The following is a 21,125-nucleotide window of genomic DNA, read 5'->3' as shown; positions in this document are numbered from 1 at the left end:
TAATAACCCCTCTATTCATTGCTCCTAATAGGTCTTAACTTCATTGTGTCAGCAGTCTTTGTTCCTTGACTCCATATTATTTCGCCACCTCCACTTTGACTTTGAGATGACACTAACAGCAAACTCACAGGCTCGAGGCATTGTTCAGCCATATAACAGCAGTTTGGAGATTTTGTTTGCTAATATACCCACTTCAGCGTCTCCCCATCTCAACAATAAGCGCAATGACTAATCTTGCTTTACAATTTGCATGGCGCTCAGACTTCCCCTCGCAGTTTAAGCTTTGTTTTCATAATTGCGTTTTGAAGCTGGCACAATACGAGCCCCGACGAACACTAATACACACCGATGGCTGTTTTCTAATTAATGTGTAGCTTTCTAATTAATGTCTAGATTCTAAATACTTATCACTGAGAAATGATTTTCTTGTTCTTAATATGCAGCACAAGGGAGCCTTCCCGAAGGGAACTGTACTTTGTTTGTGTGTGTGTGTGTGTGTGTGTGTGTGTGTGTGTGTGTGTGTGTGTGTGTGTGTGTGTGTGTGTGTGTGTGTATTGAGGCAGGCTTACAAATGTATAGAGGAACCTCAGGGTTTTCCTCCCTTTGTTACCTTTTCAAGGCTGCAACCACACAATCTCTCCGTCTTCATCTCACACGCGCGCACGCACGCACATTGGGGAGGTAACCTTTCTCATTGTAACACATTGATGAACTACACTGTTGTCAGGTACAACAGCTACCTCTGTGGTTTAATTAACTGGGACAAAACAGAAGAGGGAGCAAGGACAGATATAAAGTAGGCCGAGAAATATTTGGATTTAACTATCAAAGTGCGTCTTTACGTCACTGCAGCTGCTTAGTTTTCCTGAATGGTAAAAGCAGCTTTAAAATTGTTGTATTATTTCAAATAATTTATCATCCATCGCAACTTTAATACAAAGTAAAGGCGTGCATGTGCCTGCCACAGCGAGGGAGGGACACAGGCTCCTCTTGCGCTCAGCGTTGGTCTAGTTGTCACAGACCGTCCTGGCTAATGGAGAAGTCGAAACCGCTAATGCATTGTTGTGATACTGGACAAATGTTCAGCAACAGCAGCACACTTGAACACAGCCATACGAACGCACACACATTGCACGTTACTGATGCAAATACACACAGACACACAAGCAGGCCACTGACTGTCTCTTGAGATTAATGTTGGTGTGATCCATTCAGCTGGGCCTGATCACATTAAGATGGATTGACCCCCTGGTGGTGTGTGTGTGTGTGTGTGTGTGTGTGTCGGTGTGTGTGCACGCACACGGGGTCCCATCTGTCTGTGTTTTCTCCACAGCAAGGTCCTGTGACCTAGCTGCCATCTTTAGTGCCCTCAGCGAAGCAATACTCTGAGAAGGAGAGATGGATGGATGGATAGCTCGGTTTTCTTTAACCATTGTGGTGATTTGTGTCATTGAAAATTCTTCTGCTATTTTAAATGAATGTCAGAACGATTATAAGAGAGGGATTGCAGCATTTTAGTGTGCGAGGTGTTAGATGGTCCAACAAATGCAGTGGAACAAGTGGATCGACATGTATAATGTAGCTGTTTGTGCCGTAACAGAATGACCTCTTTTTTTGTCATCTTTAGGTTATTGCGTGTTACTTATTTTTGTGTAAAGTTGTAGTGTATCTGCTCTGTAGATAGACTGTGATTAACCTTTTTTTTTTTTTTTTTATCACTGGTTTAAATGTGATCCAGTATTTAACTATGAACCATCAGAGGAAGACCAGCTGAACTTTCCTCTACGGAACATATTTATATATCACTTCTTGTATATCGATTATATAAAAAAATGTTACCATATTACAGATGATCCCAGCTTCCACCTGTGAGATGCTTCACAACATTACTCACTGGATAGTGGAAACTATCAGGATTAACGAATCCACCATCCTACTAATTGAAAAACATGGTCATTCTTGAGCACAATATTGTTTTATATATGGAGTAATATCATAGTGTGATTAGTGGTGTCTTTTGTGAGGCAGTACTTTTTGGCCCACAAATTTTGTCCTTTTTGCTTCAGGTTTCTGGGGATCAATGTTATTTTTCCTTGAATGTCAAGGATGCAGTTTATACTGTTTTTGTTTTTGGACCATAAGGCACACCTGATTATAAGGCGCATTAAGCGAAGCAAAACAGTCAGATAATTCAAACTTTACTCAACTCATTCTTCTTGCTTCCTTCTTTGAGCGAACCAGAACTGAGCTGCTTTTAGGATGCATATATAACAAATCCCAAGCATTGTTTTATGTTACCATGATCAGCTTTAGCAACAGAGTTGTACCCAATGTATTCCCAAGGTTAGAAGCCTCCATTAGTAGTACTGTGCTAATGGACAGTCAGGTTTTCTTTAAGAGTAGAAGTACTGGCCCATTATTAGCTATAATTGAGTTTGTTTGGGTCTTTACCCCCAATTACTTTGCAGTATTTTGCTAATGAGATGCCACAGCGTTTTATTCAGACTGACCCAATAACATGCACTTGCAACTAATGGAACCAACGAGGGGAAAAAAAGCCAGAAAAAGAAAAATGCATAGAAATAAAATTAGATGGAAAATAGAAAATACAAAGATGTCATATGCTCACGTAACCTCAGAAATTCCATGCCAACAACAGTTGGCTGGAAAAGATGTTAAATCCATAAAATGCACCTGAACGAGACTCTGTTATTTTTGTAATACTGTCGGTGTGTGTGTGTGTGTGTGTGTGTGTGTTTTACCATTTTCAGTTTAATATAGGATGTAATTGATTTGCAGTTCAGGATGCTAACACATTGCACAAACTTTTTTTAATGCCAGGTTGTACTTTTCAAACTACAATGACAAATTCGAGGTCTGAAAATGAATCCAAATTCATCAGATGGTTTTAATAGAGTGTGGTTTGGTTGATCTTCCCAACCAAGCACTCTCCTGGAGTTTACACCCTGCCATACTCAGGGGTTTAGTGTGAGGCAGTTTTATTTTTGTTCTCATTTTTCTGTTCTGCTTCATTCTCCTTTCCCTTCCTTTCACAGTCAATTTGAATCAAGCCTCTCCTTTTTCTTGAACAAAACAATGCGGCGACTCTAGCGTTTCCACTGTTTGTCTTTGAGACAGCTGTCCATGGTCACTTCTAATCCTTTGAAATAGTTTATGAAAGGGAGAACTGTTTTTACTCTCCCCTGTCTTTTAGTGCTTTTCCTTAATTGACAGGGCAAGCTTCATTACTTTCCTTTTAACCTCCTAAGACCCGAACTCTTCCACGACATGCATTTTTAATTTCTCTTTGATATTTGGGCATATTGGGGCCTGATGAATGTAAAAACAAAGAATTACCAGATTTTTTATTATTTTTTTACCTTATTTTTGTTTTTAAGAAAAATGAGAGCCACATATGAGGATATTCATTTAAAATTTTGATAGAACAGTAGCAGTATAATGTCCTCGTAAGTGGATATCAGGCCCTTGTAGAGCAAAATTGAGTATTTTGGTCTAAATAACCCAAAATGTGATGTCCACATATGTGGACGGAAGGTCCTAGGAGGTTAAAAGTCTCTGTTCATTTATATATTCCACCTTCACATTTTGAGCTGAGTATAGTTCATTTAAGTTGGCATCCATTTCCAATGGCATTGGTGAATACAACCAGCTGCTTTCATTTGATGTTTAATATATTATTAGATTTGTGCCGTATGATATAAATGGAGCACAAAAAGATTGAAACACAAGCCCCCAAAGCAAAAAACATGTTTTCTTCAATAAAGTCAAAAGTGAAGGTTTGCTCGATCTTTCTCTTTTTACATTTTCTTTTGTCTTTCTGTCGGTGTAGGTGTCTGAATGCGTGTACCTACTGCAAGACGAAGCATGCAAGAGGAGACTTGGCCAGTTATCCCATAGAGGAGCTAGTGGAGAGAGCAAGGCAGTCTTTTCAGGGTGAGTACCTTTTCTCTGTAGACAGACACACACTATCACTACACAGGGTTGTGCAATTATTGGAATTTCAATTTCAGTTACAGTTTTGGTTTAGAATAAGATAACTGATATAAAAAAAATTATGTGACACATTCTTGTTTTGCCTTGGGTTATAAATCCAGCGCTCCCACTTCCTTTTCTCCTTTATGTTGGTGGATTTTGACCCTGACTGTGCTCGAATTGAGTATAAAAGGTTGTGTCGGTGTCTCTGTGGTTGTGGAGACACTTAAGTTCTGATTCAGCGTACTCCTGTATGTGTGTGTGTGTGTGTGTGTGTGTGTGTCTTATTAAGAGGGAGAGGTTTTAGTAACACATGTTGATGTTTTTGTTCTTGGGTGGAGGCTCCAGCCATTTGGCTCTAGTTTGATGCCAAAGGAACAGCTGTTGTGCGCTGGCATCTGTTCCTTAAGAGCACACTCCCAGAATCCCTAACTGCACAGCAGGCCATGCCTCTGTTAGAGCCCCAGGCAGGTCAGTCAAGGGCAAGTCTACGCACTCATGACACAAGTGGCTAACTTAATTATCGAGGCGCTATCATCCATTTTATGATATGCATTTTAAAAAGCCAACTGTCTATTAAAAAAGCCTGTTTTTCATTTGTTTAAACTAGCTAGGGTCACTCTGTTATCCCTTTAACACCAGTGTTTATCCATGAGCTCATTGTGTTTCAAACTTTGCTGTAAAACTAAGTATTAATGCACAAAACCTTCCTGCCAAAGACATGAAAAATGATGACAAAAATCCATTCGTTCTGCCATTAACTTTACTTATTTCACAGTAATCACAAAAACATGCTAAGTTCAAAAGGGACAAAGGTACATTTCTTTCTTTCTCTTTTATAACAGCGTTCTAGCCTCATACCTACAGATAAAATTAAATATATAAAACCTCTCGCAAAGTATTGAAACTTCTTATTATGCTGTTCTTCACCCCACTGCCGTAAGAACATCCCACTAACAGGGCTTGCCAGGCTGCTTGTGTTCTGGACTCTTAGGATTTACTCGTTCAGGTTGATCCTGGCTCCCGAATGCACTACTGATAATGCTAAGTGTCATGAAAATCATTATTAAATCATTAAAAAGTTGTTTTGCGTTACCTTTGCGCCACAGTTTTCCATCAGAGTGCAAGCATCGCAGCAGGGATGCCTGTTGCGATGCTTGCATGAGAAAGAGATGAATAAATTCTGTACTGCATTGTGCCAGGTGTGTTATATAATTTGCTCAGAACTGAATGGATAACGCTGGTGTCTGCTGTATTACTTCCCAAAAGAAAATATCCTTGTGTGCTAATTGCTCCTGCACAGCTAATAGAGTACTTTAATTGACATAAACAACGAGCCTGGAACTTTGAATGCAATGTGAGTGCTGGTCTTTACACAACCTTCGATATTAGGGTAATTAACCCTCCCTCCCCTCCAAAAACCCCCCCAAACATAAACCAAGAGTCCACCCTTGACAAGGACGCGGCTTTTAAAATCCCATCCTGAACCCTCTAAAACAGCTGCATCCATGCCACTGCCACAGGGTGGGCAGTCAAGGACAAACTCACCAGCTGCTTGAACCTTGGTGTGTATTTGTATGTTTTTACGATTATGGTCGTATGATTTGGGTGAAATCAGGAGGAAGAAACGCACCTGCCCGTTAGAAAGACAGGGTATACTCAGGCTTTGGGAAGACACATGCATAGATTTAAAAACAGGTTTAGCTTTCTTTGCTAACTACCAACAGTAAATACATAAATCAGTATATACATCTTTCACTCCTAATTACAGGGCCTCATGCACTACAATGGATAACCTTAATAGGCTTGTGTGTGTCACGAGCAATGCTCATTCCAAGTTGAATCTTAAATTTAAATATAAACTGTAGTCACTGAATTTTTATCGTCCTACCTTTGGTGTAAGTTTGCATTTCTCTGTGTGTCCATGAAAGGGATTGTAGGAATTCAACTTATATGGAGGCACACTCCTGTACACTCTGCCAAGAAGCCATCAACATGTACAAGTAATAATCCCGTGTATAGACAGACTGCTGATTGGTTAAAAAGTGTGTTGTTTTTTTTTAGTTCACCATTAAGAGGAAGAAGTGCAAAATTAAAAAAGCCCCGCACAGAAGATTAAAAAAGCATGTGTGAGAAGCTCAAACAGGAGATAGAATTGAGTGTTTGTGCTTTTTTTTTTTTTTAAACACTAACACAAGTTGCATGGGCTGCACATAAGGACCCGCAATAGCACAAACACCAACCAGAGTTACCCACACTACCGGATACTTCAGATATTTTTGTCACTGTCCCTCAAATGAAAGCACTCCACACTGCACCACTGCAACGCTGCAGGTCTAAACGTACAGAGTCAAAATGCCCATTGTTCACACATCCCCTGTGCTGGCTCTGTGCCAACTAGGAACCAAAGGGGGCCCAGCCCACAATTTGAGAACCACGGGATTGGCACAAGTCTGTGACATTAGTGCAAGTCAGAGTGATGTCCTCTGAAGTTATGGGAACTGTCTGCGCGTGTGTTGAGTGTAGGGTGGGGAGTAATCCGTTACAGCACAGGAAATATGAGTGTCAGAGACAGTTGTTGTTTTGAAAACACAGAAAAAGGAAGCAGAAGGTTATGATTTACTGATAGCTAGAATTAACAGAAACCGACATGGACAGTGAGATGAGAAAAGATGTGAGGTCTCACCATCCAAGCCTTAGCAAACTGCACGTTCCCTTTAGATTAGATCTAACCTGTTTCTTGTTGACTGTTTTCAAATGTCTCTCTCTCACCACACACACACATGCGCACACACACGTGCACACATATCTGGTGCAGCAGGGCCCCTTTTTCTCTCACTCTCACTTTATTTATCACCTTTTTTCTAACTCTAACAAACTGAACCTCACAAATAGACGCTGCAATTTGATTTGCTATTTGATGGCTTTTAAGTAAAACTAGGCCGCTTCTACGAATGCTAATTTTGATTGGCCAGTCAGCCCAGCGCTGGGGGTATTTGATTGGTTTATCTAAGGAATTTTAAAAGGACTTATAGGATTTATTCGAATGCGATTTGAGGTAAACACTTTTCATTCAAGCTGGGAAAAGAGTGAGCGAGTGTGAGCGCACAGCTTTTAAAGTAATCTGAATTATTCAAATGTATGAATTATAATTTTTAACATCAGAGAGGTTTGTTAATGCATGCAGGTAATAGAGGCTGGGGATGTCACGGGAAATGACAGCTGTGTGTGTGTGTGTGTGTGTTTGAGAGAGTGTATGGGTCGGGGAGTGGAGGGGTTCATGTGTGTGACAAACACGTGCTGGGGAGCTGAGTGGGTTGGTTTGCGTGTCAGTGGGAAAGCATGGGTGTATATTCTTCTGGAGATGTCAATCAAACCCTACTTACTGTGAACGCTCAGCTGTTTAACCTCAGCTTTCAGTTTCAGCTTTGAACTTGGATAAAATGTCTCTGCCACTCTGTTTTTTTTGTCAGCACAGAGGATGCAGGGATGTGGTTTGTAAAATTTAAGGTACTGTTACTGGTTAAAAGCGTCTGGGGTTTAGTAGTTACATGTGACCAATGGATAGCACTAAAGTTTGAATGAGAGGTCGCAGGCACCAGCCTTAGACAATAAAGGGCAGATTTAAAAACTGACAGTCAGCATGTAGTTTGAACTGATCCAGTGTGTGGATCCCCCCCACCCAAAAAAACAATACACGTCTTAATGGAGACGGATGGAGTGCTCTAGAATGTTCTTTCCAAGAGTACCTGTATATAGTCATTAATAAACTTAGGATTCAAGCCATGTATATGTATGTATGTATGTATGTATGTATGTATGTATATATATATATATATATATATTAAAAAAAAAATTTTTTAGGGGTGCAACGATACACAAAATTCACGGTTCGGTTCGATACTTTGGTGTCACGGTTCGATATTTTTTCGATACAAAAAAAATGTTCATGCCTTTTTAATTTGTCATTTATTAAAATTATAAATATATATTTTAACTCAAAAGTACAGTTAGATAGATTTTGGTGCCATGAAAAAATCGCTAGCCCGCGGGCAGGTTGCGAGCTGTCTGAGTCATTGGAGAGTATACAGATGTTCATAAGCACCGCTCTCGGGCATATTCTGCGATAAGGAATAGTGTAACGCTGCTAATGCTCGTAATATCTGCTTGGTTGTTGCATGATGTCCTATGTCAGATCGTTTGTCAAGTGCTTCGTTATCGTTAAATGACCTTAACGCCACAACACGGCAAATCTCCGTTAACGAGCTACCGCCGATCGCCCCGTGCATGGGGCTAGACGGCCAACACGTTAACGAGCTAACTGCGCTAACACACTAGTTCCCACCCATGTAATTGAGCATTGCATGGCACATCCAACATACTGTTTTACTTTAGTCCATGACTCGCTTACCTTCAGGGTCATACGTCACATGAAAACCAAAATAATTCCAAACGCCAGATCTGAATGAGGAGTGGGGGAGGTCCATGTTGTAAGGAGAGCTTAACTTCTGTCTCGCTAGCTTGCCCTGCGCTCTTCCTTCTGACGATGCTGTCTGTGTTGAGCGCTCAGTGAATCTGCGTTCGACTACTCCGCCTAGGCTGCACTGTCGACCTAGGCGGAGTAGTCGAACGCAGATTCACTGAGCGCTCAACACAGACAGCATCGTCAGAAGGAAAGTTGATAAAATAAATTACAAATTTTGTATTGTTCGATACATATGCGTACCGAACCGAAAGCACTGTATCGAACGGTTCAATATCGATACGAATATCGTTGCACCCCTAGTATATAAACTAAGATAAGAATACTGTATTATATATATATATATATATATATCAATATAATATAATATATGGTGGTGGCTAACCAACCGGACATAGTGGTGGTAGACAAACAGAAGAAGACGGCCGTAGTGATCGATGTAGCGGTTCCGAATGACAGCAATATCAGGAAGAAGGAACACGAGAAGCTGGAGAAATACCAAGGGCTCAGAGAAGAGCTCGAGAGGATGTGGAGGGTGAAGGTAACGGTGGTCCCCGTGGTAATCGGAGCACTAGGTGCGGTGACTCCCAAGCTAGGCGAGTGGCTCCAGCAGATCCCGGGAATAACATCGGAGATCTCTGTCCAGAAGAGCGCAGTCCTGGGAACAGCTAAGATACTGCGCAGGACCCTCAAGCTCCCAGGCCTCTGGTAGAGGACCCGAGCTTGAAGGATAAACCGCCCGCAGGGGCGTGCTGGGTGTTTTTATATATATAAAATTGTTATACTATTATTGTTATGCATTGCCTGGCGATATGAAGCGCTAATAATATACAAACTACAGATCCCATAATGCAGCGCTGCAGCCTCCTTGCTGAACGCTAGGCTGACTGAGAACATTCCCGCGTCAATCAAGTCAAACTTCTGTTATTGCTAAGCTAGCCGCTCACAATGGTGGAGAGAAAAGTTGATTCTTACAGCAGAGCCTTTCAGCACCAGTGGGTGACTGAATATATGTTTACAGAGATTGCTGGTAAACCCGTGTGTCTTATTAGTGGAGCTAATGTGGCTGTAATTAAGGAATTTAATTTAAGACGGCACTACGAGACAAAACATCAGGATAAGCTGAAAAACCTAAATGCAGAAACTACAGAAAGTAGAAGAGCTAGAGAAGAATCTGACATTTCAGCAGACATTTTTTCACCAGAGCAAAATCACAAAGTGAAGCTGTTGTGGAAGCAAGTTTTATTGTAGCAGAGGAGCCAAATCAGCCCGGTACCACTCTGAAGAGCTGCATGATGAAGGTGTGCGACGTCTTGTGTCCAGACAAAACGCAGATTTTGGCAAATGTGAGCCTGAGCAGAAATACGATTGCTGATCGGGTTTGTGAGATGGCCACTGATGTAAGAACACAGTTGTATGAAAGAAGCAAAAACTTTATTGCATACTGTCTTGCTGTGGATGAAAGTACAGACATGATGGACATTGCACAGCTTCATCCGTGGAGAGGAAATATTGAACATTAAATCGATGCACGGGACAATGACAGGAAAAGACATTTTTTAAAACGTATGTCAAAGTGTAACCGACATGAAACTGCCCTGGGACAAACTTGTTGGACTTACAACAGATGGAGCGCCGGTGCTGTGCGGTGAAAAAAGTGAAGCTGTCACAAATGCACCAGTGCAACTTGCCTCACTTTCCCTGTTGCCAAGTAATGTTGAACCAAGTCAGCGGACTTTGCTGAACTGCACCTGTTAAAGTTTATTTTTTTAAGTTTATTTAATCTGGAATAATATTCCTGTCTGTTTTTATTCATATTTATGTTTAAAAAACATTGTTTTAGTGTGTTCAATAAATGTTTATCTTGTTTGGCCCGCGACCTAAAGTGGGCCTTGAGTTTTGGCCCCCTGTGCAATTGAGTTTGACACCCCTGTGTTACATGAAGTATCGTATCACGTGTCACAGTTTGTGTACAACCCATTTACAGTCTCATTTAACAGTGATTGTACAGAAAGAAAGACGTTTTATAGCTTAAAGCTCTGAGACCTGCAGATATTCTGCCCCTGAGAAGTGTGATGGGAGACAAGTAGTCGGTGTGACAGGGAGGTACCGGGGCCGTGCAGAGAGAGAACTCTATTTTTGTTGCGTTCCTCAACCCCCACTGCGGCAGACGCCTTGTCATTTTTGTCTGTCAGTAGGGTGTTTTTGAAATGGCCTTGTCTGAAACAGGATGTGACGCTTCATAGATACAGACACACTGCTATCATTCCCACATGACACACTACATTAGCGTGTGACATGCGTCTCAGCAATCACAACACAGCTTGAATTTTTGGCTCTAGCTGGTGTTGGCATAATGAAAACACACGACATGAAACCTCCTATCACCAATATTTCTTCTTTTTTTTTCTAAAACTACCAGCTGGTGCTTTTCTCCCACGTACAAATGATTGATGCGCTAAATTCTAAAAGGGCTTGTTCCTGTGCTGGAAAATCCTTAAAAACGTCTTGAATATCCTTGAATCTTGCAAAAAGTGTGTGAAATGAAATTGTTTCTGTATTGCCTATCTAATATAATACTATCAGATTGACGGTTTTGTGTTAGCATTGCTTTAAAAAAGGAATAAAATAGAATAGAGAGATTTAATTTATTTTATTGGGCTGTAATATATAGTTTGTGACTTGAGTGTGATCTTAGTGCCATTTCTGATGTGAGCCATTGTGCTCATGTGAAAATAAGTAGGGAAGTTTATCTAAGTTGGATGACGAATGACTTTGGTTATTTAGGAAGAATTTAGAGAGATTCATCTGCTATATCAAATTTATATATAGACTTTCAGCCTTCTTTCAGACATTTACAGTGATGCTGAGCAGCAGAGTGAAATTCTCAACTTTAATTCCTTTATTATGAGGTCATAAGTTTTCAAGCGGAAATAACTTCTTTCATTTCTGACTAATGATCCTTTGGGATTGGTCTTTCAGAGAAAAACAAAGACAGTTCCCAAGCCCAAGCAGAATGGGATCTGATCTTTCCAGTCCTGATTCTGAGACTGTTATGTTAAGGTCTCTCAGTCTGAACAGGCAAGCCAGAATTCTCATGACTTTTATCTCATTTCCCCGTCTAAGCAAAAAAGATAAGTCTTCTTTCCATACTTGAGTGATTGAGAGACAAGCTGGGAAGTGTAGTTTTAAGTAGCCAGTGGCATCCTGAATTAAAATATCTTATTTAGTAATGCCACTCATATAACAATTCTGCAACTCCTGATTATGCATTAATATGTTAATCCCCATAAATATGCATGGCCCTTGCACATCAGCTTATACATGAAAGACTATCTGCTGACTTTAGTGGCCTTCGTGCATACTTCTGTATGACAGCGCTGTGCATGTGACATCTTTGTTATTGTTCTTTTCATCCATGTGTATCAGTTCAGGGACGTAACCAGTTCCCGCTAAACTCTGATAGTGGACAAATTTCAGGAATGACGCAAACGACCAAATTTAGAAAAAAGAAATAAAACAATCTAGTCTGAGCAAAACATCTGAGCACAAAGGCTTGTGGTGTGAGTGTAGCAGAGGCTCTGGACTGTCTCGAGTCAATAACGACTAGAAAGGCAGTCGGCTGATGCTTCTGTTTGCTGCCTGGATGCCTCGGGCTATTTTGTATTTGAATAGAAGACGGAATAAAATATTCATTTGGATTTTACTTTTTCCTTGTAATATCAGGAGGTTTCACAATAGCATACATACTTAAAAAAAAGCTCTTTTTCTTTCAGGTTCAGAAAGTATATATGTAATATTGGAGTTGTATGGTGGTGAAAAAGCTTTACAGATTTTAGAAGGGCTTGAACAGCGGTTGTAAAATTCTAAGCAAAGTATTGAACTATATAACACCCACAAAAAAGATATCATCTGCTTTCCCCCCACATGACTCCTGGCATCAGTGTTGAAAGAGATATTAGCAGAAATGGCACTGCTTAGTTCCTTGGTTCCAGCTGGATGACATATGACAGATAGCCACAGATAGACGGGCAGATATGTGGGCTAGGTTGTTGGCTAGCTCCAACATCTGTGACAGGTGTCAGCTCATGTTTACCTCTACCGCTGCAGCTATGTGACACATGGACAGACAGGGCTGCCAAAGTTTGCCAGGAACGATCCTCTATGGGTGAGCGGTCCATCTAAGTCAGGTGTTCAAGCTAAAGTTTTGTGCGTTTGAATTGCACCTTTGCTCTGCTGCTTGGCTCAATACATTTCTTGCAAAGGCTGTGGAGTTGTGAGTGCAACGTTTTACAGAGAAAACCAAAAGAAAGCTATAAATTAACAGACTCACAAGGTCAAAAATGGATGAAAATATGTGCACAGATACAGATGGGTATGTAATGTAAATTGTAAACATGTAGATGGAGCTAGGGAGATTAAATAAAAACTCACACTGGAGGTGAACAAACTGCAAGACTGAAATATTGATGGGAGAGCATTGATCATAGTTGAGTCACCAAAGAGTCGTCTATTAGAAAGAGCATGTGGAAAACTGCTGAGCATGCAAGCGGTAACACAAATTTCCTGTGTGGAGGCACTCGCATTCATTATTCACAGAGAAAGCCCTCTCACAGAAGCTAAAAATGGATTTTCTAAATCGCTACCAGGCCGATAGCTTGCTGATATTTTTCACTGAGATGTGGAGGTTCCTCTGTGTGTGCTCTTACTGAGTAATCGTTCAGGCTCCGGCAACAGTTTCTCATACTCTGGGTGTTGTGGAGCAAGCAAACTGATTAAAGACTACAATCACACATGAACACATGCACTAGAGCTCAGATAACGACACACGAAGAATTAATAACAATAGTTACTCGATTTGATTCGTTGTCAGGTCTGTTTTGGTGTTTGTTTGCATGTTTAACTGAAGCAAAACGCAAATTAAAGCACAGACGTAGAAAATCTCAGCTGTATGGAATACAGTTTTTAAAGATCCGGTGTAATGGTCTGTGCAGCAGACGGGGAAATGCTGAGAGCTTAACTATTGGAAACTCATCAATCCGGCTAAATCAGGAAAAGCTCCTTTGCACTTCTGTGACATTGTTATATACTTCTCAGTGTACATATGAAGCAGTGTGTGAGACTCCTCGTGAGATGTGTGGTTTTGATTGGAGATCTTTACCTCTGCATGGAGATCAGGAGTTTGTTTACCAGATTTCACGAATAAAAGACAAACTAACAACTCCTTTAGAACAAACAGTTTTAATATGCTTAACATTTGTCTGCTGTTTTGTGTTGATGACAAAAAGTATTTGATAGAAAAGTGGTCTAATCCTTGTTAAAAATATAGTTAGCCTCAGTATGTCAATTCAATTAATCTGTGTAACATTTTGGTGTAATTAATAGAGCCTGACCGTGTATCTATATCCCCCTATATTAGTTACTTTCACATGTATTGTAGGGGTGCAACGATGCACAAAATTCACGGTTCGGTTCGATACTTTGGTGTCACGGTTCGATATTTTTTCGATACAAAAAAATGTTTTCATGCCTTTTTAATTTGTCATTTATTAAAATTATAAATATATATTTTAACTCAAAAGTACAGTTTTTAAATTTAATGTTGCTGAAACAAAAGTAATCTGATCGAGGAATCCCTCATCTTTGGAAAAGAGAGTTTATTACAGAGAAATGTCTCTTTCCAAAATAAAAGCTATACTATACGCTTCTTCTGGGCTATATTCTCAGCAGCATATTAAACATATCAGGTCCCCATAAGGAGAATCATCTGCTAACGGCTGTCTAAATGACTCGGGTAAAGTTTGTAGCATGCGTGCTTGTTGTTTTTTGTCTGTTTCCACTTGTCTTTGCACTAGGATGATGTTGGCGTAAATGTGCAGTCATATTCGTTGTGTTCCCACTAGTGCTGTCAGCGTTAATCTAGTTAAAATGACATTAACGCCATAACGCAGCAAATCTCCGTTAATGAGCTACCGCGGATCGCCCCGTGCGTGGGGCTGGACGGCGTCAACACGTTAACAAGCTAACTGCGCTAACGCACTAGTTCCCACCAATTGAGCATTGCGTGGCACATCCAACATACTGTTTTACTTTTGTCCATGACGCGCTTACCTTCAGGGTCATACGTCACATGAAGACCAAGATAGTTCCAAAGGCCAGATCTGAATGAGGGTGGGGGAGGTTCAGTTTCGGGTAGCGTTGAGGCGGTTGCCATTTCTCAACGAGCTTAGCTTCTGTCTTGCTAGCTTGCGCTGCGCTCAGTGGATCTGCGCTCGACAGTGCAGCCTAGGCGGAGTAGTCGAACGCAGATTCACTGAGCGCTCAACACAGACAGCATCGTCAGAAGTTGATGAAATAAATTAAAAATTTTGTATTGTTTGATACATATGCGTACCGAACCGAAAGCACTGTATCGAACGGTTCAGTATCGACACGAGTATCGTTGCACCCCTAATGTATTGGTATCTGAATTTATAACAGTCGATAAATGAAAATGAAGAAAGTAAATCTCTTTATTCGATGGGCGCAATTTGTTCACCACATGTCACTTTGAAGCTGACGGCTTGCCACTTGCAGATATTCCAGGCTCTGGCTGTCTAGGTGACCCTCTGATGTATTTACTCCTTTATGTCAATCACCAGTATCCTTCCCTCTCATTGGTAGTTGCTTCATTTTCTTGCCTGGTTGTCACGTTGTTGCAAATCACTTCCAGCGTGAACGCAGCTCAAGGAGGAGCCTGGAGAAACACTCTTAAAGTGTGTTATGAATGTTGATGTTGCATAGTTTGTCCACAAGAGCAGCGGTCCCCAAACTATTTTGTGCCACGGGCCGGTTTATGTCCGACAATATTTTCACGGAGCGGCCTTTAAGCAGATAAATACAAGAAATAAAATCAGTACTGGTACCCAAAAAAGGAAGATTTGGGGAAAGACCCAAGGAAACTGAGTTAACGAGAAAAACGAGAAAAAATAAAAACCTGAAAACCATAAGTTTCACACCTGAGCCTCAACTCTCGCGGTCTGGTAGCAAACAACTCACAGACCAGTACCGGTCCGTGGCCCGGGGATTGGGAACCACTGCACAAGAGGCGACATCTCTGTTGGCAACACATCTTTGGAGTGATGCAGATAAACCAACCGGCTGATCTGAGCAGAGCACGAACAAGTAATCCCAAACTTGTCGAAAGAGACAAACAAGTTTCTCTTCAAACTCCGTCGACACATCATCTTCATAACGACTCATAAGTAACAGCTTATAACAAATCTGTTCATGTTTCACGTGTCTACAATAACCATCGATTTAAAAATGAATAACTGATTTTCATATCAGTGTCGGTAACGGCCAACAGTAAAAGAAATTCCATGAAAGAAGATTATTTATCTATTTTTTGATTATTAGAATAAGATAGTGAAGAGCCAATTACATCATGATTTGTATGTGCAAAATGAAGCTGCTCATTATCGCGGACATGTTAGTGTGTTGTGCGTGTATTGGAGTGTGTTGCTGTGCGCTCACACCAGAAGAGTTGAAAGCTGCTGAAACTAAAGAAGAAGGCGAGGGATTGGTTCTTTTCTCCTTTTTTCTTTTTTTAAATCTCTCTTGTGATACCATATTAAACATCTTTGTGACATTTTGTTCTTCCGGTGCAGCTAAACTGCTGTTGTCCTTCACTTGCGTTGTTGCCTCTGCATTCTTATTTGACCTCTTTTAATTCTTTCCCTAGTCTGGACAAAAAAGACAGCAGAGGGTGGTGTGTGTGTGTGTGCGTGTGTGTGTGTGTGCGTGTGTGTAGCATCTTGTCCTGTGATTTAGTGCCAAGCTGGCAGCAGAGAGTAGTGAATAGGGGGCCCATTTCACACAAAGAGGGCACATACACACAAAACTCGCAGTCAATGCCACACTGCAGGCCACCAACCACACACCTGGCACGCTGCTATTATGTCACCAGCGTGTTGTGTATCTGTGTGCACAAGTGTGTATGTGCGATTGTGTAAGTCCAGCAGACACCATCTGCTCTGTACTCTGTGAACTCGTGTCCACACCTCTCTTCTTCCTGTTCCACTTCACCATAACGTACTTTGACAAAAAACACAACAAAGTAAGCAAAAACTACACTTGATGATCCTTCTCTGTACTACTAAATGTACATTATAATTTAATCTGGCAACAATTGTTGCTACACTTGTATGAGACTTTCATACAAGATTATTTATATTCTAGAGTTGTTTGAGTCCATGTTATTTTTTCCTTTTCCTTTTTCTCACGTCTCTTTCCTCTTAGGTCACTTTATCTTCCCTCCACGCCTCCTCAGCTCAATCTGTCTTTTATTAATAAATTTTTTACTCTCTGTCACTTTGAAGTCAGCGTGTGCTACTGTATTTAACTGCTGTGGAGGACTGTGTGGGGGGAGGGGGGGAGCAGTTCCCTTCTCAATCAATAGGTGGCAGTAGGACACTTGGATAAGCACGCAGACCATGCGCTTGCTTCACTGGTCTTGTTATTGTCTGTAGAGCTTTGCACACATGCCCACACTGTCTCTCGCACACTCTGAGAGTCAGCTTGTGTCTTAACTGCTGTAAGTCCTCTGACTCACATTTGGCTTTTAGTTCCTTCTCGCCAAAAAAATGTGCCCGTGCCTCTCTCTGTATGTGTGTGGGTTCCCTTTCCCAAGCAGCTAAGCGCACTACTGTTGATGTTGTTTACTTGCCGACTTCCTCCTTGTTAGTCCATGTGAATCACAAAAGACAACAAATTACGTGACGCCCTCTCTTTGTTATTGTAGCCTTATAAATATTCGGAATGATTTCCCGCTTAAAGAAGTTATTTTCATGTTTTCTTATTTTGTTTCCTCGTGGTGGCAGTGTGTTTGGGGTGGGGTGGGGTGGGGGGCAATCATCTTTTCATTTCCCTTGTGATCTTTCATGTTTAGTCAAGCTCTGTAATGGTGGCAAAAAAACAAAAAAGTACTGGTTTGAATTTTTTGGGGGGTTTTTTGGCCTTAGCTTTTAATTACATCATATCACAGCATGACTTTAGTTAATTTATTACTTATTCTGCTGCTGTTTTCATACTTTCATCACTCTGTTCTGGTACAAGGAGATATGAAAAACAGTCATGTATGATGGTGGATACTGATTTACATGATCAGTTGAGTCCAGATCATGCCCTGTTACCTAGTGTCATACCTGAGATTTAATTAAAGGGAAAAAACAAAATCATTTTTCAGTCGAGTGTTACTGGAAAGCCTGTGAAAACCACAAGGTTGTTTCCATAGTCCCAGTGCAAAACGAAACAAAGGAAAAGCCGCAAGTGGCTCAAGTCCTCAAGTTTGTCTGCTTTGAAGTCTTGTCTCGGAGGTTTAAAGGCAAAAGAATCTGAGATTAATTGGGCTGTTTAATCTACACAGTTCCTTTGTAAGCTTTTTGTGAGTGTCACAAAAACAAAAAGCCTTTTAGATATCCTGAGGGCTTAAAGTTTTTACCGTGTGGCATATTTGTGTCAGATGGATTTCTGTGTGGGAAGAGCGCTTAAGATGAGTGAAAGTTGAGTACGAAGTTGTTTATAGCAGCACAGCAACAGATTCATTTAGGGTGTTTTTATTCGCAACAAGCACTTTCCCTTCCATCTTTATTGTTTATAATTTTCAAGTGGAGAGAAGCCCTTTTTCTTACTTTATGATAATTAAACTGAAGAACAGCTTGTCATATAACATCTGTCTTTATAAAACACAACAGTAAAGCAAGCATAAGTCTGGGAAATCATTAGCTAGTCCCCTGACTTGGTCTCTGTTATTTAGGGCTTCCAGCATAGCCACCTGATATTGGACCCACGACTTCCTGTTCTGTACACAAAAATAAATATGTGAATAAATACATCATTATCAGATTGTGGCCTGTGTTTTTGAGTTTAATTAATTAATTAATTAATTTTTTAAATAGGCAATGTGTTTTGCCTTAATGGATATCAAATTGAAAATTTACTGGTCCTTAAACTTGAACTTTGGTTTCCACCAGGTCAACAGGGAAGTCTTCTGGTTCTGTAGCTTGTAAGTGCTTTGGTTTTTCCACCCACCCACCTCTGCTTCTGGTTTATGGGGACAGCAGCCTAAGCAGAAAAGCCCAGACATACCTCCCCAGCCACATCCACAGCTTGTTCGGCAGAGCACTGAGGTGTTTCCAGGCCAACCAAGAGACGTAATCTCTCTAGGACAGGCTTGGCCAACTCCAGGCCTCGAGGGCCGTATCCTGCAGGTTTTAGATCTTACCCTGGGTCTACACACCTGAATCAAATGATTAGTTCATTACCAGGCCTCTGGAGAACTTCAAGACATGTTGAGGAGGTAATTTAGCCATTTGAATCAGCTGTGATGGATCAAGGACACATCTAAAACCTGCAGGACACCGGCCCTTTAGGCCTGGGTTTGGACACCACTGCTCTAGGATGTCCTATGTTTGCCTCTTGGCCTCCTCTAAATAGGACATACCCAGAACACCTCTCCCAGTAAGCACCCAGGAGGCATCCTTTTCAAATGCCTAAACAAGCTCTACCGGGTCCTTTTAATGTGGACGAGTAGGCCCTCTTTAATGACTGAACAGAACTAAAAATGCTAAATTCCAGGATCTCATTTTTCAGTAACAACACAAAGCTCAGAACCATAGGTGATGATAGGGACGTCCATCAACCGGTAAATCGACAGCTTCACTTTTACGATAAGCTCCGTCTTCAAAGCGACAGACCCAATCAGTCTGTCAGTATCCCACTCCCCTCACTCATCGACAAGACCCTGACATATTTAAACTCCCTTTTCCAGTCGAGGAATATGACCTCAGGCTCGGAGGTGCCGATCCTTATTTCTGCCGCTTCACACTCTTTGCGAACCTCTGCAGTACGAGCTGGAGGCCGCCACCCAATGAACGCAACAGTACCACATCATCTGCAAAAAGCACAGATGAGATTCTCAGTGATGTAAAACCAAAAAGCTGAAATATGCTAAACTGCTTAGTTCAGCATATTCAACACTTTTTTAAATGTGGAAAGATTCTTTACGTTAAATGTATGCATTTTACTCTTATTTCCCATTATAGCTATTAGGCGACTGACAGACTCCAACTTCAGGCTTTAACTTCACTGCTTTTTTTTCCTCCCCACAAAAAATATAAACAGTCTGTCTGCAGAAGTGTTCCATGCAAACAGAAGTTTTTGGTTACCAAAGCAGGTTATTGGCCTCCTATCTTTTTCCATACACACTTCACACATCCATCCACTTAACACATCACAATTAATTGGTAGTTTACCTGTAATTAACATGAAACCCACATCATGCTTTGTGATCAGTGCAACTCATTACGTGTGAAAGACAGAGAAATGATGTGTGCAGCTGTTTTTCTGCCTGGATCGTTCCATCACTTCGCACTCACTAATGGCTCTGTTTACTCGTCTTTTTCTTTACCGACTCTGCTCTCTCACCCTGTCATTACAACTTCTTTGATCTTCCCTCTTCATCAGTCACTGGCACAGTCTTCCTCGTGTCCCGTTGTCGATTTGTTGTGTACATTTCTTTGTCTCAGAGTCTTTTTTTTTCTTTTTTTTTAAAACTTTTTACATTTTTAAGAATGTGTTCTCACTTGACAACTATAACCTTTTTAGTTTTTTAGTCTTGTTGTTCATTGGTATCAGTCTACTGCCTAATTTCCAACCTGTGTTAACTTGTGTGTATTAACATTGCTTATGAAAAGCCTAAAACCCATTTTATTCCTAAAGAGACACATCATCAGCAACTTATTTCTTTCCCATTTAGCTTAAGGAATGAGGAAAAACCAAGAGAGAAACGTTAGCCCTGAAGTTTGTTTATTTAGTCTTCAGTTTTAAATTAATTTTAAATGATCCATATTGGGATGAAGTTGTGTTGTGGATTCGTGATATAATTTATTAATCACAATTTTAGCTGTTTTAGTGCTGTTATGTTAAATTTAATGGCTTCAGACTCACATATAACAAACATATTTATACATTCAATCACTTATTAATTTTATCTAACTACTACTGTCAAGCTGCTCAAATCAGGCAAAATAAGAATAGTTTTATAAGTAAACTGGTGTAGACTTGTGTCATATTCATTTTTTTTCTTTAGGAATCAAAAGAAGTTTAAAAAGTGCCTTTATTTGGCAAACGTCCTCATGTACGGTCATTCTACAAAAGTACACCCACATCTTCTAAGTGGAATTTATTTTATTTTATTTTTTATAACCTAGTGTAGTTTTTGTGTATTTGTGCATACGTTTGTGTTTGTCCTTCTCTAAAATATATTTTGATACCATCAGGGGGTCTCTTCACACCCCCTGCAGGAAGCAGTTCTCACATAGTGGTCTGCCCGTTGTTATAGCCACGAGCTCCTGGTGTCGGGTGACATGAAGGGGCTACAGGGTAGACAGCTGATGCACATACTTACGCAAACATAACCGAAGCTTGCTCACAGAAATATTTTGCAAATGCTGGAAACTACTGAATGTGTCCTCTAGGAAATGTTCCCTCAAACGATTTTAGCTCAAACTCTTTGTGCTTCAGGTTGTACATGGCATTGCCCCTCGATAAACAACCTTTGTTTTGTCCCACTGCAGTTCAAAAATATTTACTCCATCGCATTTACTGT

General features: G+C 40.7%; 1 protein-coding gene across 3 annotated transcripts in view; it reads left to right on the top strand.

The window, feature by feature from the left end:
- cdkal1 (CDK5 regulatory subunit associated protein 1-like 1) overlaps positions 1–21,125 on the top strand; it is a 255,373-nt gene that overhangs the window by 101,481 nt on the left and 132,767 nt on the right. For all 3 annotated transcript variants that reach the window (XM_042224589.1, XM_042224590.1, XM_005934984.3), the window contains one exon: positions 3,851–3,954. In XM_042224589.1, the coding sequence (XP_042080523.1) occupies positions 3,851–3,954 (104 nt within the window). The remainder of the gene's footprint in view (positions 1–3,850; positions 3,955–21,125) is intronic.

Source organism: Haplochromis burtoni, unplaced genomic scaffold (assembly GCF_018398535.1).
Source record: "Haplochromis burtoni strain Fernald_Lab_line unplaced genomic scaffold, NCSU_Asbu1 Contig_142, whole genome shotgun sequence".
In the NCBI taxonomy this organism is placed as follows: domain Eukaryota; kingdom Metazoa; phylum Chordata; class Actinopteri; order Cichliformes; family Cichlidae; genus Haplochromis; species Haplochromis burtoni.
This window is presented reverse-complemented; position numbering and strand designations above follow the sequence as displayed.